Source organism: Dromaius novaehollandiae, chromosome 18 (genome assembly GCF_036370855.1).
Source record: "Dromaius novaehollandiae isolate bDroNov1 chromosome 18, bDroNov1.hap1, whole genome shotgun sequence".
NCBI lineage: Eukaryota > Metazoa > Chordata > Aves > Casuariiformes > Dromaiidae > Dromaius > Dromaius novaehollandiae.
The window spans coordinates 7980797-8003754 of NC_088115.1; the positions used below are offsets into that span (position 1 = coordinate 7980797).

At 38.3% G+C, this 22958-nt stretch overlaps 1 protein-coding gene across 3 annotated transcripts; it reads right to left on the minus strand.

Annotated features, from left to right (window-relative positions):
• Positions 1-539: 539 nt before the first annotated feature.
• On the minus strand, positions 540-22836 carry MFSD11 (major facilitator superfamily domain containing 11). Of its 3 annotated transcripts, XM_064522536.1 has the most exons (16): positions 22667-22836; positions 20618-20721; positions 19863-20022; positions 19482-19653; positions 17448-17503; positions 16281-16388; positions 15759-15838; positions 15564-15660; positions 13401-13459; positions 10847-10988; positions 9954-9994; positions 8759-8824; positions 6783-6908; positions 5647-5821; positions 4511-4646; positions 540-3148 (listed from the first exon to the last, which is right to left on the minus strand). In XM_064522536.1, exons 4-16 carry the CDS (start codon positions 19575-19577, stop codon positions 2984-2986), a joined length of 1347 nt encoding a protein of 448 aa, XP_064378606.1. In that variant the 5' UTR covers positions 19578-19653; positions 19863-20022; positions 20618-20721; positions 22667-22836; the 3' UTR covers positions 540-2983. The 3 variants fall into 3 exon arrangements, with proteins under 3 accessions (XP_064378606.1, XP_064378607.1, XP_025959691.1); XM_064522537.1 differs by lacking the exon at positions 20618-20721; XM_026103906.2 differs by lacking the exon at positions 22667-22836 and having other exon boundaries at positions 20618-22420.
• Positions 22837-22958: the final 122 nt, after the last annotated feature.

Below are 22958 nucleotides of genomic sequence, written 5' to 3' on the forward strand. Positions count from 1 at the left end.
AACTTTATCACTCCTTATACTGCTACACCAAAACTGACGGATCTGACTGCTGTCTGTAGCTGCATGCATTTTTTAATCTCCTGACATACCAAAGAAATATGACTAAGTTAAAAGTAATCATGTGTCACGGCCTGCTTGAATAATCGACATTTTCTATGTTTCTAAAGATCAAGTGTTAGAAATGATACTCATAGTTCATAGTAAAAAAAAAAAAAAAAAAAAAAAAAAAAAAAAAAAAAACACTGGCTATCCATGACGCAGGTTTGAAAAACGTGTGGGTTTCTTGTAAAACTTGCCACAGAGCAATAACAGTTCACTTTAATGACCCAATAAATAGTTATGAACAGCCTTTTTACATTACCTGATGTTGAGTCAGACCAAGCAGAACAGAGAGGAGAGAAGGGGGGAAAAAAAGGGCAAAACATGACTCCGAGGTGCTGAACATGCACAAGACCAATTTCGCTATCCCTGAGAGTCAGTTCAAAATTCTTGCTGAAAACAGGCACATTTAGAGAAGATTTTTTTTAATTTTTATTAAAATAGTCTATATAATTCTCATATCCCAGATGAACAACACAGAAGTTCATTAAAAGGGATCAGTTTTAAAAGCAACCTCATGAGAACCATTGCCTAGCTAAAATTAAATTGCATTATATTAAATGCATCTATAAGTTGCTCATCGCCACAAGACCTGAGAATCATTTTGTCTTCTATGTACTCTAAGACAAAATTGTTCCTTGTGGACTTTCAGTCTGTCTTCTCTCACCAATACGTAGGGGAGAACAGGTCCCAAGAACAGTTTGAGGACTTAAGCCAATAATTCCATATCTTAAGAAAAGCTCTTTATCCCTTTTGGTAATTTAGAGAAAGTACTAGCAAGTATCCAACAAGAGAAATCTAACCATTGAAAGCATCCTGTCACCTATACCTTTTACAATGTATAATATATAAAAATAGTACATTTCAAATTACAGGATAGAGACTGTTTAAGACACATTAAAGTGCAGCCAGTCGCATTAACCATATATATTGACCAAATACCATAAACACTGTTTTTTCAGTGTGCCTGGCAAATTAGAACAGCTACAGCAACCCTTCTCTTGGTGTGTGTTCTCCTTCCTCTCATTCTTTTATATCACTTACTCAATCTCCTGGAATACAGAAAGGCTTTCCTGACTCTGCTCACTAATTTCTTTGCTTGCCAACCGCTCAGGTGCCCACTAATTTTCCAGTTAGCCCCTCACTGGCCTCACAGCAAAAATCTGGAATGAATTCAGAATTCCTATCTGCCTCAAAAAGAATGCTTCTCCACTGTTTTACCATGCAGGAACAGGGATTTGCCTCGAGAGAGTTGTGTTACTTGCCCTGTGAGAGCAAAACTGACAGCAAAAGTCACAGGAGATACCATACTCCCTCTTCAAGTTTAACCCCTGCTACGTCTATGTAGTTGTGACATGCAGGAGCTACCGACACATACTCTGAGTCACTTTCCAACTTGTCTTTAAAAATAAGACATGAACATTCTGAGTGTGCACAAAAAGGTCGACAGACAGTACTCTTCTAAAAATAGCCACGTGGAGTGTCTTAATAACAAATAAATAAAAATCTCTCTCAGTGTTCCGTATCTGCTCTCAGCTGCATCTTGTCTGTCGACAAGACAGAAAGGTAACTGCAAGTACTACAAAGTCAAGCAGATAAACAAAAACATCAAGGCGGGTTGCATCTGCTGCCTATTTTATAGGACCATCTGTAGCAGTTTTGAATTAAAAACTTAGTTGCTATGGTATTAGCCTTGTTTTTGCATTTGGCAGAGTAAGATCACAGCATGTCTTCCCAAAATATACTGAATAAAACAACCTATGTCAACCTTTTCAGATATTTTCAGACTATGCAGTAGGATAAATACGGCAAGATTATTTTTCCAGTTCATATTCTGAGTCTATTCATACTTTAAGAAGGTCTCAGAAAACACTCCCATCACAGAACACCTTTCACAACAGCTGTCATCACTCTGCAATTAAACTGTAATAGCAGATGAGAATTTCAGTGAACTCAACAGAATTACCTGGGAGCATAAATGATTGCGGGAGGGAAACCATGTCTTACGGTCCTTCATATAGCATCACCTGAAGAAAGTTACAGCACCCATCCCAAAGCAGTTGGATTCTGAGAAGTGGTGAACACTCCACTCCAACAGATACCCCATTGTCAACTGTCAGTGCTCCACACATCTCAGGATCATGTCCTTAAAAAGGACAAGCAAAAGGGTCTTTGCTCAAAGTCTTGCAAAAAGCTATTACATCACACTCCAGAAGATTCACTTTCTCTTAAAAAATGCATCTGGTTAAATTTAAAAACAAGAAATAGATTAACAACAAATGCTTGGAAATCAAGAAACTGGGTAATAATACTGAATAAGACGACATCATCTTCCACAGAAATACTTCTGTATATCTAATTGTTGAAAAAGTCAATGGCATGAACTGATTTGTCAGTCACGCAGACACACAGAAACATAACGTACCTGATATAAATTCTTCTATTGAATGAGTGGTATTTTTATGCCTGCAGAACTAGAACCCAGATAAAATAATTTAGGTGAGAGGAAGAAAACTGTAATTTCTGTAGTGCATGATAGAGTGAAATTAGGCAATTACGCATTCAGAAAGGGATGCCTCAGAACAAAGCTGTTCAATGCACAGATCTCTACTTCCTCCCATTTCTAATATCTGATGCTTGAGAACCTGCATCTCATGCTCAGTTGATTAAAGCAAGAAAAAAAAAACTTCCAATCTTGGCATTTTTCCCCATGTTTCATTATCACAGTTTCATTATCACAGTTCCCATCAGTCAGACTGACAGTGATTTAGCAGTGACTTCCTTCATCTTAGCCTCTGCAACTTGATCTTTTCACCTTCTCACATTGCTTCACAGTAAATGTGCCTGCGCTTCTCCTTACATTGGGCTGGGCATGGCCCCTAGATCAAATGCTGCTGTAGTCAGAGCCACGGGCAACAAAGGCTGCTGCTTCCCACTCCACCGTAAAGAAGGTGATTGTTCCAAAGAACCCCACAACCACCATGATCAGGAGTTGCCACTGCAGGAGGAAGTAGTTGCTGTAGAAATATGCAACGGCAGCACAGATGGACTGAAAGGGGGAAAAAAAAGGCAAAGCAAAAGATTAGCAGTGGAAATATACAGTCTAGCATTACTATACAAGGATTATCAAACTGACACACAGCTTAGCATGTAACTTAGAGATGTCTTGATAGTATGTTTCTTCAGTAGATGTACTGTTTGAAAACTTCATTGCATTCCAACATGTGTCTTGACATCACACACAACAGATTTAGTTTTTACTTGTTATTTAAATAATGTTGACTGTAGAAAATGAACGCCCACACTCAGAAGCGTTTGTCCCATCACAAATGTGAGAATTCCCTGGTATTTAAAAACAGTTAGTGTGGAAGCAACACAGCCAAAGCATGAGTGGAATTTAAGACAAAATCCAGATAGCCTTTTTTTCAGTTTTATAACATCACAAACAGCTCAATATCAAAATAGAAATTCTGACAAGCATCACTGCTTACTTGCAATCCATCCTTTTTAAGGATAAAATATTCATTAGACCTCACATAGCATAAAGAATCTTTATATTCAACACCTATCTTGTAAGTTATTACACATGATCCAGAAAGATACAAAATGGAGCACTGCATGAAAACCGCTGAAAATAAAAACATTTTGAAGGAAGCAGCTGTGATCTATTAAACCAGACGAGCCCTAAACTCTGCTCCCAGCAGTAGCTTACTATGATGTGACCATGCACAAACAATTTTAACACTTTGTACACAATTTTTCTACTGATACCTTCCACCAACACAGGTCTTGACCTGAAAAGTTCAGTACCAAACAAGGCTAATGTCTGAAACGATCTATCCAGAACACAGCAGTTGCATTCATATAATACGAAGGGCTTCTCATCCAGTCTCCAACTAGTAAAACCACATTTATTTGGGGACTATGACGACTTAAAAAAAGATAAGTAGCAATTTAATTCTTATGTCACTGGGAGTTGCCAGGATGTAGACATGGCACAACATCTGCAAACTCTTCAACCACTATTTAAACAACTCTTTTCCTTTTAACTTACTTCTCTATCACCAAAGACCTCCTTCAGGAAATAAACTTGGTAAATAAATATTACTAAAGGAAAAAATATTCTGCTCTCCTGTACTTGCCTTTTGACTTTAAGCCAGAACCACCACCATCTTTAACCTCCCTCAAAATACATTATTGAACTGCCACTCATGAATCACTTACAGCAAGCTGTAGAATTTAGCTAATGCTCCCTGAAAACTTCTTTTCCTCCTGTGAACAATAATAATTAAAAAACAGGTTCCTATCCTTTGCAGAAACAGCAGAATTAATTTTCCTGAGCTCAGTAAAAGAACAGTATTTTAATAATATACCAATAAATATACATTCAAAAGGCTGTGTGATACAATACCTGAACAAACTTAAAGATGGCAAAGGCAGGAGCGCTGTCTTCTGAATAAAGGAATCCCAAAATACTGAGGAGTTGCGTGTTAAAGCAGCTGTCTCCCAGGCCCAACAGAAAGCTGCAGAAAATGGCCACCTCCTTGCTGAAGGAGAAAGAGCAATCAAATCTAAAAGCCATTTGCTCAAACAGCCTACACAGCTATTGATTAAAGTAACGCTCTACCTCCATAAACTATTGTTGTCAGACTTATTTGGAAACAGAGAACAGAAGAAAGTTATCAAACTTTAAATTTCAATGGAAAAGAACTGTGAACATCTGGCTGGCAGGAAGAACACTTTCATTGGATTTTCAATCCTGGAAGGTTGACTTCTGCTACTGGTACCTGCAGTCAACTCTACACTGAATCAGAGCTGCTAAAAGAACCCATGGTGCCTGGAGCCGTGAAGCCCACCAGGCAGTGATCCAAAGCCGACAGGCATGCACAGAGAGCTCATAAAAACTGAAAGGCAGACCCATTCATACTGCAGAAAACTGTACCTGCTGCAAATACTACAGTTTGAAAAATAGTCATCTGCACAGTCACACACACTTAAAACTGCAAATTAGCAGTTGCGTCTGAACAAAGTGACAAGACTATGTTTACACACAAACTGGCAAAAAATATCCCCAACAGAAGGTTGCAAGGAGGAGATAAGAAAGCTCCCTAAATTTCTTCCCTAACAGTGAGCTGTGCAAGAGAGAGAGGGAATCTGACTCCAGGTAGATCAAGCGGACTTTGACAATAAGCATTCAAATGCTTTGGGAACCTGTAGTAAAATTGACTGAGCCCAATGCTGTTTTAGAAGAAATTCAATTCCTGACATCTAGTACAATAGTTGTTTCTCATGCCTGTTACAGTTCTGTTGTCAAGCAACAGAACTGCTACCAAATATCATCATGCTTTCTATTCCCGTGCCATTTAAATTCCTAAACTGGGTGTAAAATGGTAGACTATCTACAGGTAATAAAAACCGAGAAATCCTGATAGCCTTTTCCATGGGGTTAGTCTTTACAGAAAAATCTTGGAAACTGCTTTTCTGTTAGAACAACAAGCTGTTTATATACCTTCAATTACAACAGTCAAAGGAAAAAAGTTTACATACCTTGGAATCATATAAGCAATATCATCTGTTCCTTCCATAGGAGCAATAGGAGCATTATTTGGCATGTTGAAAAAAATTAAATAAAAGGCTACAAAATGTACAATGATGCCTAGCATCACAACAGGGGTCCTGCCAAAGCGATTCTTCTTGCTCACTAAACCAAAGATTCCTCCACCTGCAGGAGTGGAAAAGAGTGGATAATCATTGTGACCTAAGAAAACAGAAACCTGAGAGTTTAGTTGCTTCCCTTTAAACCAGAACTGGAAGATATAAAGAAATGAAACAAAGTATTGCAACAAATGCTGAAAACAGACTATGAACTTCTCCATATTAGACACTGAGAGAGAGAGCGACAGAGCTGAAACCAGCCCCAAGCAGTTTGCCCCATCTGTCAGCCCTATTTGCCAGATGACAAAACCCCTGGGTTGTACGTGCCCACAGCCACCGTTTCCTCCAGTATCACAATAGTACCAAGTGACAGGGGATGAACTCAGGCTTAGCTTTATCTATGCAAACGCATGGATCTCTACGGACTGCTAACATCAGTGCTTAACGCTGCAGTACTTTTGTTTTAGCAAAAAAAAAGTGCATTTGCTTAATGAATCTTATTGATATTCAATTTTATTTAAATAGCGAACTCCCATTTAACATAATCTTACCCTTTTTTCCCCTCTGAAGAAATTTAGCAGTGTAATTGCTATTGTTCTTTCCTCTAAAAAAAAAAGAATTAAGAAGCATCCACCTAAGAAAAACTACAAATGTAAACAGAGTACTATTTAAAAACAAAATACTGAAATGCTGAAAACTTCCTAATAACCTTGTGGCCTCGAGCTTCTAAATCTTACACAGTGCTTTGCATTAAGCCAAAAAGAACACAGAATCTTAAGATTCACAGTCAATGGTATTTCACATCCTGGTCTGCATACACTCTGTTTCAGTACGAACAAGGCGTAATGCACAATTCGCAGTGCAATAACTAACAATGTCAATAATTTTTTGTTTTATATTTGACTTCATATTCATTACTGGAAGCTTGAAAGACACTACTCAGTTACACACAAACAACATTTTGAATAACTGCAACATCTTAATCTTTTTTTTCCCCCCCTCGAAAAAGTTAGTAAATTTAAACTCACCTAAAATTTCTCCAACACCAGTAAAAATCCCAGACAGACCAATAAGGCTCTTCTCTTCATTACCAAACCTATTCACAGCACCAATGCACGTTCCATACACTCCAGAAAAGAAAGTTAATTCCAAACCTTTGAAGGAAGCCAAAAAAATTGACAGATGAACTATTATATATTACCCAAGAAACAGTTATGGAAAAAAAATGTCTAAATGTTGTTTATCCCTACAGTATCTTGAAAATACATACTTAACTGAGATATATGTAATAGAAGCAAACAGGGGATGATTTTAAGCTAGCTAATTATGAAATACTCCTAGGCCAGTTTATGAAAACAATATTAGAAAAACACTATGTGCCACACTTATTAGTGTCACATATGAACTTAAGTTCACTACTGGCTCTATTGATGCAATCGCATTTGGGTGCTTTCCTAAAATTCATAAAGAGTGCCACGCGAAATGACACTGCACAATAATTGAGGAAGGGAAATAAAACCAAATCCAGGATAAGAAAATATTTTCCAAATTACAGCATTTCTGAGGAAGACCTCCTGCATCCCCAAATCACAAGTAGCAAGATTCCTAATATAGAAACGTAGCAGTATACCTTAAGTTTTAGCTCATTATGTATGTAAGAACAACAACTTTTTTAAAACTCTTCTTTCTTTCGACTGCCATTACTGTGAGGAAAGGGAACACAGCTGAGTCTAGCTAGTATGACTATAATGATTTTCAGTGTATAAATATCACTTTCTTAACAGAAAGCATATTCTAAAACAATACAAAGCGTTATGCTTAACTAAATAAAAAACAGTTTAGAAATTAAACTGTTTCTATTTCACCTCCTCTGTTCTTTGCCACTGCAAACAATATGGGGCACCACATAACCATCCAGCAGTAGCAGGCTATCTAATGTGGTATGTGAACTGCAGAGCTTCCAGAAAGGATGAATTGTGAACAGTCTTAATAATCAGAATAACGTTTGGAAGCAAAAGCTTTTGCCGACCTTATGGAAATCTGCATTTTCCAATATAAAGTGGCAATCATGACCGTTAGCCACCAGATGGCAACATCTAATTTTGCTAAACTGGATGATTTTTTTCCAGCTACCTGGAGTCCAAATTTTGGATTAATCAAGCAAAACTTGACATACTTCCTTAACTTGCTGTCTTGCTTCACACTCCCATTGCGCTAGATGTCTAAGACTAATTCAAACTAGTAAATTGGGGTTAAAGCAACACTGGAGATACTGTTAAGTAATCTGAGATTCAGATTAGTTCCTGGTGCTGACTTCATAGCTGCTACTGCTGCAGCCGCTCTACAAGACACTGGCTGCAAGCTTTGGCAGATATTACAGCACCATTAATAGCTTTTTATTCACATTTTCAAGTTTTTCTTTTCAGATACAAGAGCTTTTTTTTAAAGTAACAGTAAATCAAAGCTGGGGTCCTGAAGATCTATCTATTCTCCCTAAAGCTTAATTTGATCATAAACTGAGCTACATCTGAAGCCACATAAAGACACAGACACCAGAAAAACCCATTAAAGAATCCCAGCAACATATTTTGGTGTCTGACAGTCTTTTTATGGGAGAAACAGCTTCAGTTTATGGAAAAATACATTTATTTTTGTTCTACAACTCATACCTTGGTCTAACATTCCAGAGCAGCTTTAACTAAAACTGCTAAAAAGAGAGCTCCTGCCACTGCAAATACTCAGGACTAAAAAGGTAGAAAAATGTCTAAACCTTTTTCCAGTAGAAGCAACACTAAAATGAGGACCCTTTTGGTAATCTCCCACACCTCATTACAAGCCTAATGGAGGTGACACTGAAAGCCTCATTTACAAAAGTGGATTTCATTCAAATGCAAGTAATATTTACAGAGATACGGAAAAACATTCCTGGTCTGGTACTCTTGGTTAAAATCCCAAACAATGCCCTCATGCTGCTACAGGATCATACATTTTGCTTGGTTTATACCTGTATATGCTGTTGTAACACTGAGAAGCAGAATCTCTTTGGTAAAGCTCAGCTTAATAGATCTTTCTGTAAAAAAATAATAAGGGAAATTAGTATATCTTCCACTAACATTTTTAAGAGAATCTACACTTTCTTTTGATCTTTGCTTAAAATAAAAATAGGTTAAAAATAGGCAAATTATTCTTTTCTTTATTACGGCAAAAATATGGTGCTAAACAAACAAGGCCTGACTTGCAGTTTAAAAGAGATGAGGTGAGCTGAAATCCTTTTTTGGAAGGAATGGAAGGAGGCCAACAGTTAAATGGTTTTCAATTGGGCAATTCTTTACTCATTGCATTTTTGTACTCTCTTAGTTCATGGTGACCGTATCTTTAAAGAACAAATAAACTGTCAAAAAACCCCTTCATGTTCTCAAAACAAGCCAAGAGTCGCAGCAAGATCATATCAAACTTCAGTGGAAGCGGTGGACACTTACGTCTCAAAACTGTTGCTCTGAAGTGACATCATTTGGTGACAAAATAAAACAATGTGCAACTTCTCCTTTAAGTGAAAAACACTTTCTTGCTTTCCCAAGTGATGACTGTTCTCCTTGAGGTTATCTATATAAACAAGCTATTGTAATGTAGTTGGGATCTGAAATTACATCAAGGCAGCACCCCTCTCAAACTCCCTCTCGACAATACTACCATGTAATAGATGTAAAGTTTACTTCACTTTCTTGGCTTGCAATCCAGCTTTGTTTGTATGATACGGTCATCTGAAAGGAGCTCTTCTGAAGCATAGCCAGCCACCTCACACCAACTGCATAGCAACAGGAATTTGCCCACACATTAGTTCAGTGGTTCCCAAGCTTTTCTAGTTGCAAGCTCCATTTCTGCTAGGCTCAAAATCACAAATACTCATACAGATATCTGAATTTTTATCAGGCTCACAACTCATTGGCCCCATGTCCCTACACAAACTGTAAACTCTGGCCTGAAAACCATTGCCATTCAGCAGTCATTTCCCCAAACACGCCAGCCCCGAAGGTCTACATTTGAAGTAGAATAACTGAAATGCATTCTTAAAACTACGACTCTCTGAAAAATTTTGTTCTAAGTGCTTTTTACATGATTGCATATCAGCAGAATCATGGAGAACTGGAAAGGATACTTCAACTGTTTGGGAAGCGATTCTTATGTGAAACAGTACTTACTAAAGGCAGCCACTGCTCTCGTCATTTTACTTTGGGAAGACCTGGGTAAATAAATGACTTCAGTCAAAATGGAAAAAGACAAATAACCACACTATAATCACTATGGCAGAAAGTAGATTCATTCATTTTTCAAATTTTCTATACAATTCCTAGCCCAGCATTACATACCGGAAAACGCTAATATATTATTAAAAGTTTCTGAGAATCTAAACTACTAACCACAAAATTTATTTGCTTTCTGGGCAAGTGTATGCTATTCAAAAGTTAACCTTAACAGAGCCTTTCCTTTAAGTAACATTGAACATTGTTTTTCACTATTGTACTTGCTCAGGTTTCTCTAATATTTTCATTGTTCTATTAATAAAACAAACGCATCTCAAATGATGCCTCGGGCAAGACTGTACCAAATCTGTCCACCTATGCATTTCTAATTTATTTACCATGGTGGCAGCCACGTATCTGTAAAAAGACTGAGATAAGATGTGACAAACATGCTTCAGTATGTAAAAGATAAGCTATACAAAAGAAGGGAATAATCTCTACTCATTCCAACCCTTGAACTGGACTAGTGAGGGCAAGAAAGACTAGGAAAGGCAGATACATGTTTAATAATCGGTGAAGAAGAGAGGCAAATGATCTTTCCAAAGACATTTATTAATGGAAAAACTTAAGGTGCTGTACTACACTCCATCCTTGGGAATGTTATGTGAAGAACACTAACTGATTAATTCTCACTTGTCAAGATACAGACACTTCTATTAAATCTGTAATTCTACAGGTTGCTGATAATGTCCATGTTTTCAGTTCAGAGGGGAAAGTCCATGTGATTTTCCACAGAGTAGGAGCACATAAACCTGTATATGTGGCAACACACTATTACTATGAGCACTTACGAGCTGTCCCCCTGGATTTCATTAGTAGAATCTTCTTCCCCTGGAGCTTTTGTGTCCTCTTGTTTTCTAATCAGAAAGAACAGAACTGTGCCCACAAGACTGATAACAGTCAGAGCAATGAAAACAGTTCTACGATCGCTCTCTGTGGAAAAACAAAGAAGAGTCATAACTAGATGTGCAAAAACAATTCAAGTCAAGTCAACCACCTCCAAAGAACTAATACAGGTATACTTTGTAATAGTGTTTAAAATACATACTAAAAGCTGTTTTATTTTCCATCTTGCCTCATATATGGAGGAAAAGGTACTCAGTAGCTGGCAAATTCTTGTCTCTGCTTCATGATGCCAATAAAATACTGGCATATTAAATGTTAAGAAGTGTCATTCACATTTTTTGTCTTGCAAAGGCTATGACTAATAAGGTGCCAATTAACACAGAAAATATTTATTAGCAGAAAGCACAGCTTTCAAGACTTGCTACGTCCACTTTTAATTACATAAACTATCCAAAAACCCTTTAGACTTCTAAAAAAGCTCTTCTTTACCAACACCACAAATATTAGCAGTATATAACACCATAAACTGTAAGACTTGTAAGCTACTAAGGCCTTAAAACCACTGAACTCTCCGTAACTGACACAGCATATAATGAGTATCGGAAGGACACTAATTGCTGCCCTAGCCACCAGCTCTGCTGCACTAACCAACCTGTTCAGTGTAGAAAGTCTGCAATACAGCAGTCATTCTAATTTACAGATACTAGGCAGAAAAAATTGCTCTGAAGCACCTAATAGCTGTGATTGAGAAACAGAATAACATTTGGACCAGTGTTCAAGCCTAAAGATACTGCCTATGCACTTGCATTTATTTCCCTTCTAGCTTAAAAGCAAACAGAAAATAGTTCTGAGTCAACTAAAAATAATCTGCGTATGGTTACACACCAGAAAGAGAGCATGCGCTGCTTCTTGAGATGCCTGTTATGTTTTCATATACGTAGCAAAAGGAAGAAGGAATTGATTTTTAAATCCTGTTAAATCTTGTGATACCAACATCTACCTTTTACTTAAGGGGATGCTCAAGATATTTCAGGTGTTTTCCATTTAAAGACAACAAAAAGGCAACAGTGGAACTCCCTCACATTTAAGTGCTGTATTCTGACATTAGCAAGAGCAATGTTATCCAGAATGCAAAGAATTTCAGGCCCACCAGATTCAAAGCACCTCCAGTATTTTCAACAGTGTTTAAGCCTTTGTGTTAAGGAAGGGGGAATGTGGGAGTTAACCTTTAAAAATTAACCTGTGATGTGCTACCAAGCCCGTGTCTGTGGAGAACCTGAAACACTGGCTCTAACAGAGCTATGAAGTGGACTATTTATCTCAACAGGGCAGTATTTCTGCTGCCGGATAATTATCTTTTAAAAGTCAACATGTTATTCCTTACTGACTATAGAAGTATCTTCATCTTTTGAATGTTAGAAGAACTGACCAATTTAGTAAATACTGTATTTTTAGACTACAAAAAAAGAAACCCTCACAACCATTATAAAAGAGGACAATCAACTTTATTTACTCACAAAATGTTGTTTTTCCTGCAGTATTCATTGTGTGTAATTAAACTGTTAATTTTTGCTCTAGTTTCACCATTGCTAGTCATTTTCTTAGCTGATACCCCCCACTCACCTTGCCTTGCTTACCATAACAGTTGCCAGCAATCTCTTTGTTAAGACCTGAGTTTCAACCACTAACCAGCTTCTTAAGAATATGAATATGCACATGCCGCTTTAATTCCTGCTCTTTAGCAGTCTAATGCAGTGTCAAACATAGAAAATTACAGTATTATAATCCCAACAGGAAGCTAGTCTTGTTAAACTATGCCAAGAAAGGAAGACTGGAAACTACAGTTCCTTACACACTTTTCCAGCAATTCTACCAGTTTAAAGCAGCTCATCCTTAGTTCAGCTGGGCATCTCAACCTCTGTCCTGCTACTGCTCTGTGACAGGAAAATAATTGGTGCAACCTTGAAATGAACTGGGATGGTTTTCCTTTCTTTTCCTTTATTCATAGATTAATCAATCCCCAATCTGATTTAGAGCACTGGTCTACACAAAGATCTTACTCTGGAAGGGGGATACAGCGCGTATCCCCTTTGTGGATATTAAAACATACACCTACTCCAGAATACCTCCCCCCATGAATATATTTATTTTGGAGTAAGTGCGTCTACACAGGGAGAACTCCAGAGTAGCTATCGTGGAACACTTTATTCTAAACTAGCATTCTGAACAATTTCCCATATAGACAGTATCTTAATAGAAGGCACTCAGAGTGCATTGCATCCAGGAAGATGGATGCAAAGATACCCCACAGCCCTTGTATTACGTATGTCAGAACACTGACTCAAAAGCATACCCCAAAAACAGGGACTATCTAACAATGAGCTGGAAAAAAAAATCATCTGCTATTGTGTAAGTTTCTTGCCATTTTCTACTTATTATTTCATCTATTTGTTCCTGTTAACTTCAAAGGATAACCTTACACAAACAAGTAACACTTACCTGATATGTGAGTTTTTCCTTGCCAAGCAAAGTATATATAGAGGTTTCCAAAAAACAGGCTGAAAACAAAAAGAAAGGACAACCCAGGTGAACAGCACTTTTTATGGTGAGATTAAAGTTGCAGTATCATGCTCATACTACTCTATACAAAAATAGTATTGTGCAACTTTGAAAGAAATACAAAAATTAGTCACACTCTCCATGCAAACTGCTTACTCTACACTTATTTAAAATACAGTAGAGGATTCTTCCACATAATGCTGGCTACCCATTTTTTGGGAATCAAGACACTAGAAGGTGGCAAAAATAGGGAAATCAGCTTCTAAGTTGCCTCTGTTACTAATTGTGGAACTGAATAGGTCAGAAAGTTGACTTATATCTACAGAGATCATTTTGTAATGATTCCTATGAGAGTCTTGCGTCTTGCCTGAAGTATTGCCCCAGCAATACTAAGTTGTTTGTTAATGGCTTAAGGGAAATTCTGTATATCTATCTATAGTTCCCTAAAATATGATAGTTGTGAATTAGCAGTGATTCAGAACAGTCTTAGAATTGTTACCTATAGTAAAACAACACATTTTACTCATTCTAAAATACGTGATTAGTTGAGTCAGTGAAAATTGCTACTCTGATAATGTACTGAAATGCTAATTCTTGAACCTGAAACCTAGGGAAAAGGAGAATTGTCCCACTGGTTCAGATCAACAGTTCATCAACTCAGTATTCTGTCTCCAACAACAGCATTAAGGCATATCATTTAGGGCAAGCTCATGAGCATAGCCACTTTCTGCCATTCATTCCTCTCCTTATCTCCCAATATCCAGAATTTCTCTATTAGGGGTTGGAAAAGATATAGGCCTGCCTAATCCTTTTAGGAACTATTTAAGGACCTGTTGTCAATTTAATTTGTTTAATCCCTTTTCGAACATGCTGACACCTTCCAACTCCACAACCTCCTGTGACAGTAGTTTCCAGAAGCTGACTACCCACTGTGTAAAGATATACTTTATCTATTGCAAACCAATCTTTTACTGGCTTCACCAAGTGCCCCAAGTTTTGGTATGGCAACATTTGGTGAGCAACAGCTCTACATTCAGCCCATCTGCTGCCTTCAAGATTTGGTAATCCATGAGCATAATCCTCAAGCTTCTTTTCTTCAGACTGAAGAGTCCCAGCCTTTTTAGCCTCTGCTCAAGGCAGCAGCTCCATCTTCTTGTGCATTTTAGTCACTTTTCCCTAATTCCATTATGTTCTTCTTGAGATGCAGAAACCTTATCTGCACACAATACTCAAGAGCACACTAAGGTTTCATATACAACATAGCATCCTCTGTGTTATTCTCAGTGCCCTTCTTCTTGCCAAACATTTTGTTGGCTTTTCTGGTTATTAGCACATTAAGCAAATGATTCCAGAGAACTGTCAACAAGAACTCCAAGATCTCTTTCCTGAGTGTTGACTGACTGCTCCAAGTTCAGCAACTTCAGTTCAAATTATCAGACAACAGCAAGGGCCGGTCACTCCCTAAGGGATGGGGAGCTGAGCATGGGCACATAGGGCAGACCCAGAGATCACAGCCAGGTTCAACTGAGAGTCCAGATCATCAGGCAAGGTTGTGGCAGTGAAGCAGAGCCAAGGTCAAGCCAGGAAGTCACTTCACGAGTCAGAACTGTTCACTGTTGTGGATCTACAGGGCCAACAGCCAAGCACAGGCATGGCTGAAGCTTGGCTACAGACCAGTACTCCTCCAGCATAGCTTTAGAAGAACTGAAGGCCCAGGGCTGAGCTTAAATGGAGCTCCTGGGCCCCAGAGGGTGTGGTTGAGGCCCTAGGTGAGGCTGGTCAGGGCCATTAAGGCTTATTAGTGCACTCAGGGCCCTGACACATATTAACACAGCCCTCCACAATCAACAAGATTTCTGTCAGATATGAGTGATGTCACATGCTCCCCTAAGAGAGATGTATCTTTTTAGCATATCAAGAGCACAAGCCTGCAATTTTTTATTCATTGTTCTATATTGCACAATAGAAATGTGGCTTCCAGCTCTCCTTTCCACTTCATTGACTGCAGTTCCAGTATTTTTTTAAACTCTCCCATTTATCAAAAAGTGTAAAAAGTAAAAGATGCATGTGACCAAAGAAAGAGATTTAACAAATAAAGCTTACCTAGACTGTAAGAGTGCCCAAAATATTCCACTATTCCTTCCAATGGTGTTTTCATCAGAATTTACAGTCAAACAATTTCCCTGTGCCGTCCATAGTACTGAAACAGACAAAATATATTGGTCAAGCACGAAAAATATTTTAGAAGTATATACGCATGCAGTGAAGAACAGTAAGCAGCGTAAGAACAACGCTTACCAGCAGCTGCAATGCCAATAAAAACCGAAGCAGTGTAGAAAGCCCATGTAGAAGGCTGGATAAAAACTGCAATGTATAGGCTAGAATAGAACAGCACAGTTTATTGAACATAGATTTAAAATAGACAATGTTCTTTAACAATTAGGTATCTTAGCTTCCTGTAAATCAACTACTCTCTCCTAAGTGACCTTTAAAAATAGTTCAAGTCATATGTCAAAAAAGGTAATCTTTCTACTCCAGCAAATACATAATATTTTTTTTTAATGTAGGCATTAACCACAGACCACAACCTGAACTCCAGTCAACCAAGCCTGGAAATGCTGTAGCAAAAAATATGCTCTGTTTCCTGTAGGCTGGAGTATCCTGAAGTTACAGTTGTATCTAGTGATACACATATCTGATTATTTGTGTAAGAAGATGCCTTAGCCCCGTACAATTTCATGTGGAGCATGGTAGCCTTAAACATGAAAAAGTAAAGGAGACTTCAAAGGAGGCAGACAAAAATTCAAAAGTAGTACTTACCTATAAAATACACCACTAATAACCATGGAGAGTTGAGGTCCTGCTACCGCGACTACTGAAGGTGAAATAAGATTTGATGCAGAGAAAACTCCATAAATAATGGACATGCTACATAAATAAACAACAAAGATGATTAAGTACTTAAAATAAAATGTAGAGTTCAAGTGCAGCTGATTTAAGAAGACTGTTCAAACGATTCCAAAGTATCAAATTAAATGTATGCATAGCTTAAGTAACTGCATAACTTCCATATTCAAATGTTTCCTTCCTTTCTGTTAATTACCATCATCTATTGCACTTCATCTTGATATAGGAATACAGGAGTGTACAGTATCTCTTGGATCACTGAAGCCAGTCCCAAACTACTGCAGGCAACCACATCTTGTAATTTATGACAGGAATTTGTCAAGCCGTGACTTAACAATATGTATTGTATTCTGTGCCCAGTATTTCTAAGGGAGAATATCCCAGACCCTCATTCATCTATTAGTGAGGTTTTAATTTCCTGACAAACATGCCACAGAGATTTTATAGACATAGTCTTGCACCAGCTGTATTTTCAGCTTAAATTAAGACTGTAAACTCTTCAAAGCAGCAACCAAGTTTCCTACATGACAGATCAGTTTGGTATACAAAAAGTCCCTGATCATGCTTGAAGCAGAAAGTGAGTATTCCAGAAGCGAGTCTGGCTATGTTTTTTCACAGCTTTGAACCTTGCTTCTCTTCTTGTTTTTCTGACTGCTGCTTTCACCTTTGTATTGCAATCTTTCCTGCAAGTTGATCCGCACAACCTATCATACGCAAGAGCACAGAAGGGCACAAAGGCAAATAATCAAGCCTTAGTTAGTAGTTTTATTAAAAAAAAAAAATCCACATTCTTCATCTCCTAAGATAAAAAGCTGAGAATGTGATGACTATATAGTTAGTGTTTTTTCTGCCTACAAGGAAAATATGCAAAACAGGTATGCAGTTCAATTAGAAACTAATAATTCAGCATAAAACTAGACTGTTTAAATATGAAAAGAACATGTTTAAAACTGTTTAAAATGTTATTAAATCATGAAGCCAGCAGAACATTACAATCTCTTGAGAGTATAACTCTACCAGATGTAATTATAACTGGCTTCACCCTGCAAGAAGCAAAGCAATGAGATCTCTGTAAATTACCTTGTATAGCCACTGCCATGAAAATCTGTGTTGTTTAAATTTGTGATAACCGTTTGCTGTGAGGAGAAAAAAACACATGTATTAACATGTTAGAAACTATCTTCTAGTTTTAAAACATTTGCATTAGATAAAGTCAAAATTAAAAGTTAGAATTGGTCATTAGTAGATTCTAAAAAGTAGTCAAAGTAATTAAAATATTAATTACAACTCACAACACCTCTGCTATGAAGGTAAGTGTTACTGGGCTATCTGTTTACTAGTATGAGAAATTTTCCAGGAGACAGACTCCAGTACTATACTCCGGCCATAACAGTGAAGACAGACCATCCTCATAAAAACATAGTTATTGCTTCTCTCTCGTGTGCAACGGAAAAAAGAACACTTTGCTCTAGACTGACCTTGCCTCTGTTGAACATCTAACTTAGATACCTAATTTTGGGGCAGTGTCACCCAACGTTCCCTCTCTACTCAATTAAGAAAGAGGTACCCCTAGACAGGAAATTCGGACTCCTAAATGCAAGCTAAATCATCCTAGGGAGATTCCTATCTCTTTCCTCTGTATACAGATGGAATAAAAAGGACTGGTGGTTTATCACCTTGCGTTTTCCCTTTGTTTCACTGTACCTTGTTTATGCTTGGAACAACCCCAGATTAAGCCATGGAACTAAGATCTGATTCCTTCACTTCAGGTGAAGAATAGATACTAAAGGCTTATTTATGAAAGCATGACCTAATGAGATATTTGACAGGGAAACACATATGTTTGAAGCAGTAATTAGTATTTTATCACTTTATCGTGATTTCATCAGAGATGTTAAGGTACTTCAAAAAACTCGTTTCACAAATCACCTCTCTTAGGTAGGTATGCACGACTTTCCTCATCTAAAAAAGTGGAAACAAAGGCTGAAGTTTCACAGTACTCTTAACATGATCTGTCAGCTTCTGCTAAGAGTTTCCATTCTCTTCCTCTTCCCATTAGTTCCCTGTTCTTTCTTTTTTTTTTCCTTGACTCAGCTTTAGTGATCATGAGACCATGCAGTTAGTTGGATAGGCTGGCAGATCTGATTGAAAGTCATTTTAATAATTAGCTGATACAATACTTAGCATGACTGCATGATCACTAGGTCAAATTCAGTGAGGTGCTGAGAATTCACTGCTTAAAGGGAGGGGGGACGGCAAAACAGGACCGCCTCTTCTGGCCAGAATCTGAAATTAAATGGGACTAAGTAATATGAAATTGCACCCTAAAATACAGAAACTGAGCAACATCTGCAAAGTTTGTAGAATTAGGAACAGAACATCTAAGATCACTGATCATGCTGTACTATGATTTTTACAAAAACTGCTTTAAGTAATTATTTCTATAATGCTGTGAAGGTCATTTATACATCTGACCTCAGAAATGATTCTTCCTGCATGCAGGAAAAGGGAAGCCGTAAGGCCTGTATGTTCAAAAAGTATTTAGACATATAACTCTCCTTCAGGCATATAACTAATATTCAAAGTAATGTCAACATCTAATTTGGAGGATCTGGGCTAAGTATGTTAGTAGCAGGATTGTAACAATTTAATTAGTAAGAATGCAATCTGCATTAATAGTAGATGTATTTTATTCCCAACTTTGCTTCAGCATGCCAAGAAATAGAAGATACATAAGTAGTAAATTATTTATTTTGACGGAAGGTGACTTGGCAGTTCTAGCAATCGTGAAAGTCTGACTACTTGTCAGATATTATTCTTATACACCCTCAATGTTTAGTTTGCCAAAACAGAAAATATGGCAGATTAGGAAAGACTCTAGGAGAAACTAAGAGGCATGGTTAATTACTACATTTTAGTCAAATATATATATAGCTATATAGAAAAAAATCAGAAATATGAAAGGTCTAATTTAATTCAATTGTTAAATATTGCAAGTATCAATGCAGATATTATTTTAAACTACAAACATATATTAAGATTAGAGTACACAGAAGACAAGAAAAGAAGAGTAACTGTGATACAAATGTGACACGTTTTGATATTCACACCTACCGCAATATTTCCACACGTTTGGAAAGCAGTAAATATAAACATAAATGAGACTCCCAACATAAGTATGTTGAAAAGTTGTTTTGATTCAGGAGACATTTTGTGTTTTCTTGGGAAGCTGTCAGCCTCAGTCTGGAAAAAACACTATTTCTCTTTAAAAGTTTCCTCTTCAGCTCTGGTAAAAAACAAACAAAAAGAATAAAACAAAAAATAAAGCTTCAAAAATCACAATTACTTGGATCTACTTGTTAATTGTTAGGATGTAATCACCAACAAATCAAAAAAATCTTAGGACTACCTTAAATAATGTACAGCACAATCTGTAAGTGCAAAAAACAAAGATAAAGGTCTGGCACAAAAGGTAAGGATAAAGATACTCTCTACCTTTTCGCATGAAGTTAGGAGAGCAGACTGCAGGGTATTACTTCTTCATGTCATCTCCTCCCACCAAAAGAAGCAGTCTTCCAAATATTTAACTAGTTAATCAGCACAGTTTTTTGCCATTGTTCTGAACCAGGATCCTGGTCAAAAGCCATTAAATCACCTGACAAAGGAAAGACACTCATACACACAAGTCATTCCATTCATGTTCGACAGGAAATAAGGAAAATTTCACAATATAGATCAGCTGACACAGATGAACAAGCCCTTGTGCACTATGGGAAATGCAGTTTTATGAAAGTACACTCCTACTGTAAAGGGTAGCAGTCTCCTAATCCTTAAAATAAGATTTGTACTAGTTATGTAGAATAATATTATCTATCCACTACATAATATTTGGCAAGGTAAAAAATGTCTTAGAAGTCTTCTAAGAAAATTGTCTAATTAGCTCAATTCAAAAATACAAAAAGTCATTCCAAAGTGAAAATTATTCCACCCAGGAGAAATTGCTCCAGTGTCACTAACATATATGCTCTTCTCACTGCTTCTGCCTTTTATCATCTTATTGACTCTGGAGCAGAAGCAGAGTCTTTATAATCTTTCACTGCTTCGTCTCAGAAACAGCAACCCTGTTTAGCAACTACAGGTTTTTAATATCTATTTTTACTTTACTGTATTTTACATAATGAAGGTCAATTAAGCTTGAAGTCTAGAAAAACTCTGTTAAAATGACAGCAAAATTAGAACAGGTCACACACCTTGTACTGACTGAATGTTTGCTTCTTACTGTTATTTTCTAGGGTATATCCTATCAGGTCTCCAAGTCAGGATTGGAGCATTTTGCGAAGTCAGCTCCACTTAACTGCAGGACAAAGAGATAGGGAAAGAAATCTAAAATTGATTGCGGATGACGACAAATCAGCAAATTTTATTATCTGCTTTGAAGGACTTATCCAAAATCTGCATCCCAGCTGTCATTATATATTATTCCTTTTTAATTCCTGAGCTGTATTTTCTAAAAGTGTCATGGATTTTCAAACAGCAGTTGATTTTTACTTGCAGAAGAAAGTCAGTATGATTCTTCAAAGGCTGCTTTACAACGATTGGAGTATGACAGCCTTACTTTCTAATTCCAGCAAAGCTCTCCTCTTTCCATATTATGAATCTACAGTAGCAGATATTTAAGATCCTATTTTTACAGTTACCTTAAACTGGCATGTCCATTAAAAAAAGAGAGTGCAAATTCCCCCGGCCTCTAGCCAGTATGCCCCACTAAGATCTACTTTCTCCCCTGTGCTAGCACAGGCATTCACGCATGGCACAAGCATCACCTGCATGCGAAACTGATACAGATTAAAACTATTCTAGCAGAAGATCTGAAAGTTTTAACATTGATGAGTTCCCCAGTCCAACTCCCAGCACAACTCCAAAAATGCCTGTGCTCACTCACAGAAGGCAGAGGGCAAAATTGACAGGGAGGGAAATGAGTGCTGGAGCAACTCTTTCAGCAACAGCAGCAGCTTATAATGATTTAAAGTAATTGCGAAAAGAGTAAGGGACATGGGAAACTCTCCCTGTCATTTTATGGGAATCAATCTAAAGAAAAGAAAATTAATTTTTCCTTAGGGAAAGGATTTCAGCAGATGAATGAGAAAGTTTTAAATCAAACCACTCTGGGGAAAAAAAGAACAATATAGCATGAAAAAAAAAATCAAGTCCTAACATAGCAATTTATTTCTTTTGTAGCTGGTGTTCCTTCTTGTTTTATCAGTGCCATTGCCTATTTTTATACTTCACAGTAAAAAATATTAAACACAGAATTACAATATGAACAAGGATTTAAACCCTAGTACTGAATTTGCTTTCTCTTTTTTTTCCTCATACTGTCATTGCATTAAAAAGAAATCAGCAGAGAATCATCTCTTTTTTTGGGGGGGGGGGGGAGATAAAGTAGTATTTTGAAAGACACAGACACAAACATTGATCCTTGTTTTAAGATGAGAAACATACAGTTTATGGCTGGAGTTTGGGCAGTTTTATTCAGTGCCTGAAGACACAGCAACAGTTTTGGGGCTGGGGGAGTAGCTTTTGCTGAATTCCCTAGCAAAACTCAGGGAATGTGCCTGTCACCCTTGCACAAGGGCCGTGCTAGTCTTCTCCCTCGCTATAACGCTAAGACCTGTGCTGCCAAATGATGAAGTTTCCAAGAACGCACGATGGCCGAGACAACGTCTAACATTTCTGCGCTCCTACCACAGCAGCCTCGCAAGCGTTGCCATGCTCGCTGCAAACTGCTTCGTTAGCAACAGGTGGAGCGGCGGGCGCCGAGCAGCACGGGCGCCCCGCGGCCGACGCAGCGCACCGTGCTCTCTCGCAGCACGCCCACGAACGGGGACAAAAGAGCGCGGAAGCCGCGGGGACCGAGGCTGCGAGGGGGCGAGAAGAGCCTGCGGGGCGCCCATGCCAGCCTGCCCACATGGCGGCGCGCCGGGGGCCGAAAATGGCACCTCCCGCAGCAGCTGAGAGCCGCGGAGCCCGGGAGCGGCTCTACGCGGCTTCTCGGGACAGCCGCTGCCACACAGCCCCAGCCGAGGGGGCCATAAATCCCTTCCCTGCACCCCGCAGCTCCCTCCAGGCCCCGCCTGCGCCTCCCCTCACCCACCGACCCCCGCTCCTCAGCGTCCGCCATTTTAAACCGTCACCTTCCCCCCGCCCCCAGCACTAGAGGAGCTTCTCGTCATTTTTTTTTTCACACCGTAAAGCTTTTCCTGCCTGTTCTCTCCCCCCACCTCCCCGAAAAGACCTGCCTTAGCTTATTTCCGTTTTTTTTTTCGCCGTTTTCAGCACCCGCTGTTTAAAATTTCCCCGCCTCCGCTGATTCCTTCCGGGTTACAGCGGAGCCGCCTTAACGGTCACTTTTAAATACAGAAGAGTTATTAATTTGGCGATTTGCCATTCATCCTCCAAGATCTCCTTAAGGAACCACGGGTGGCAAGTTAAAAAAATAACGATAATAAAAATAAACACCCTAACGGCCGCGGCGCGCGCAGAGGCCCCGCTTCACGGCGCGGGCTGGGGAGTGAGCGCGCGCCAGGCGAC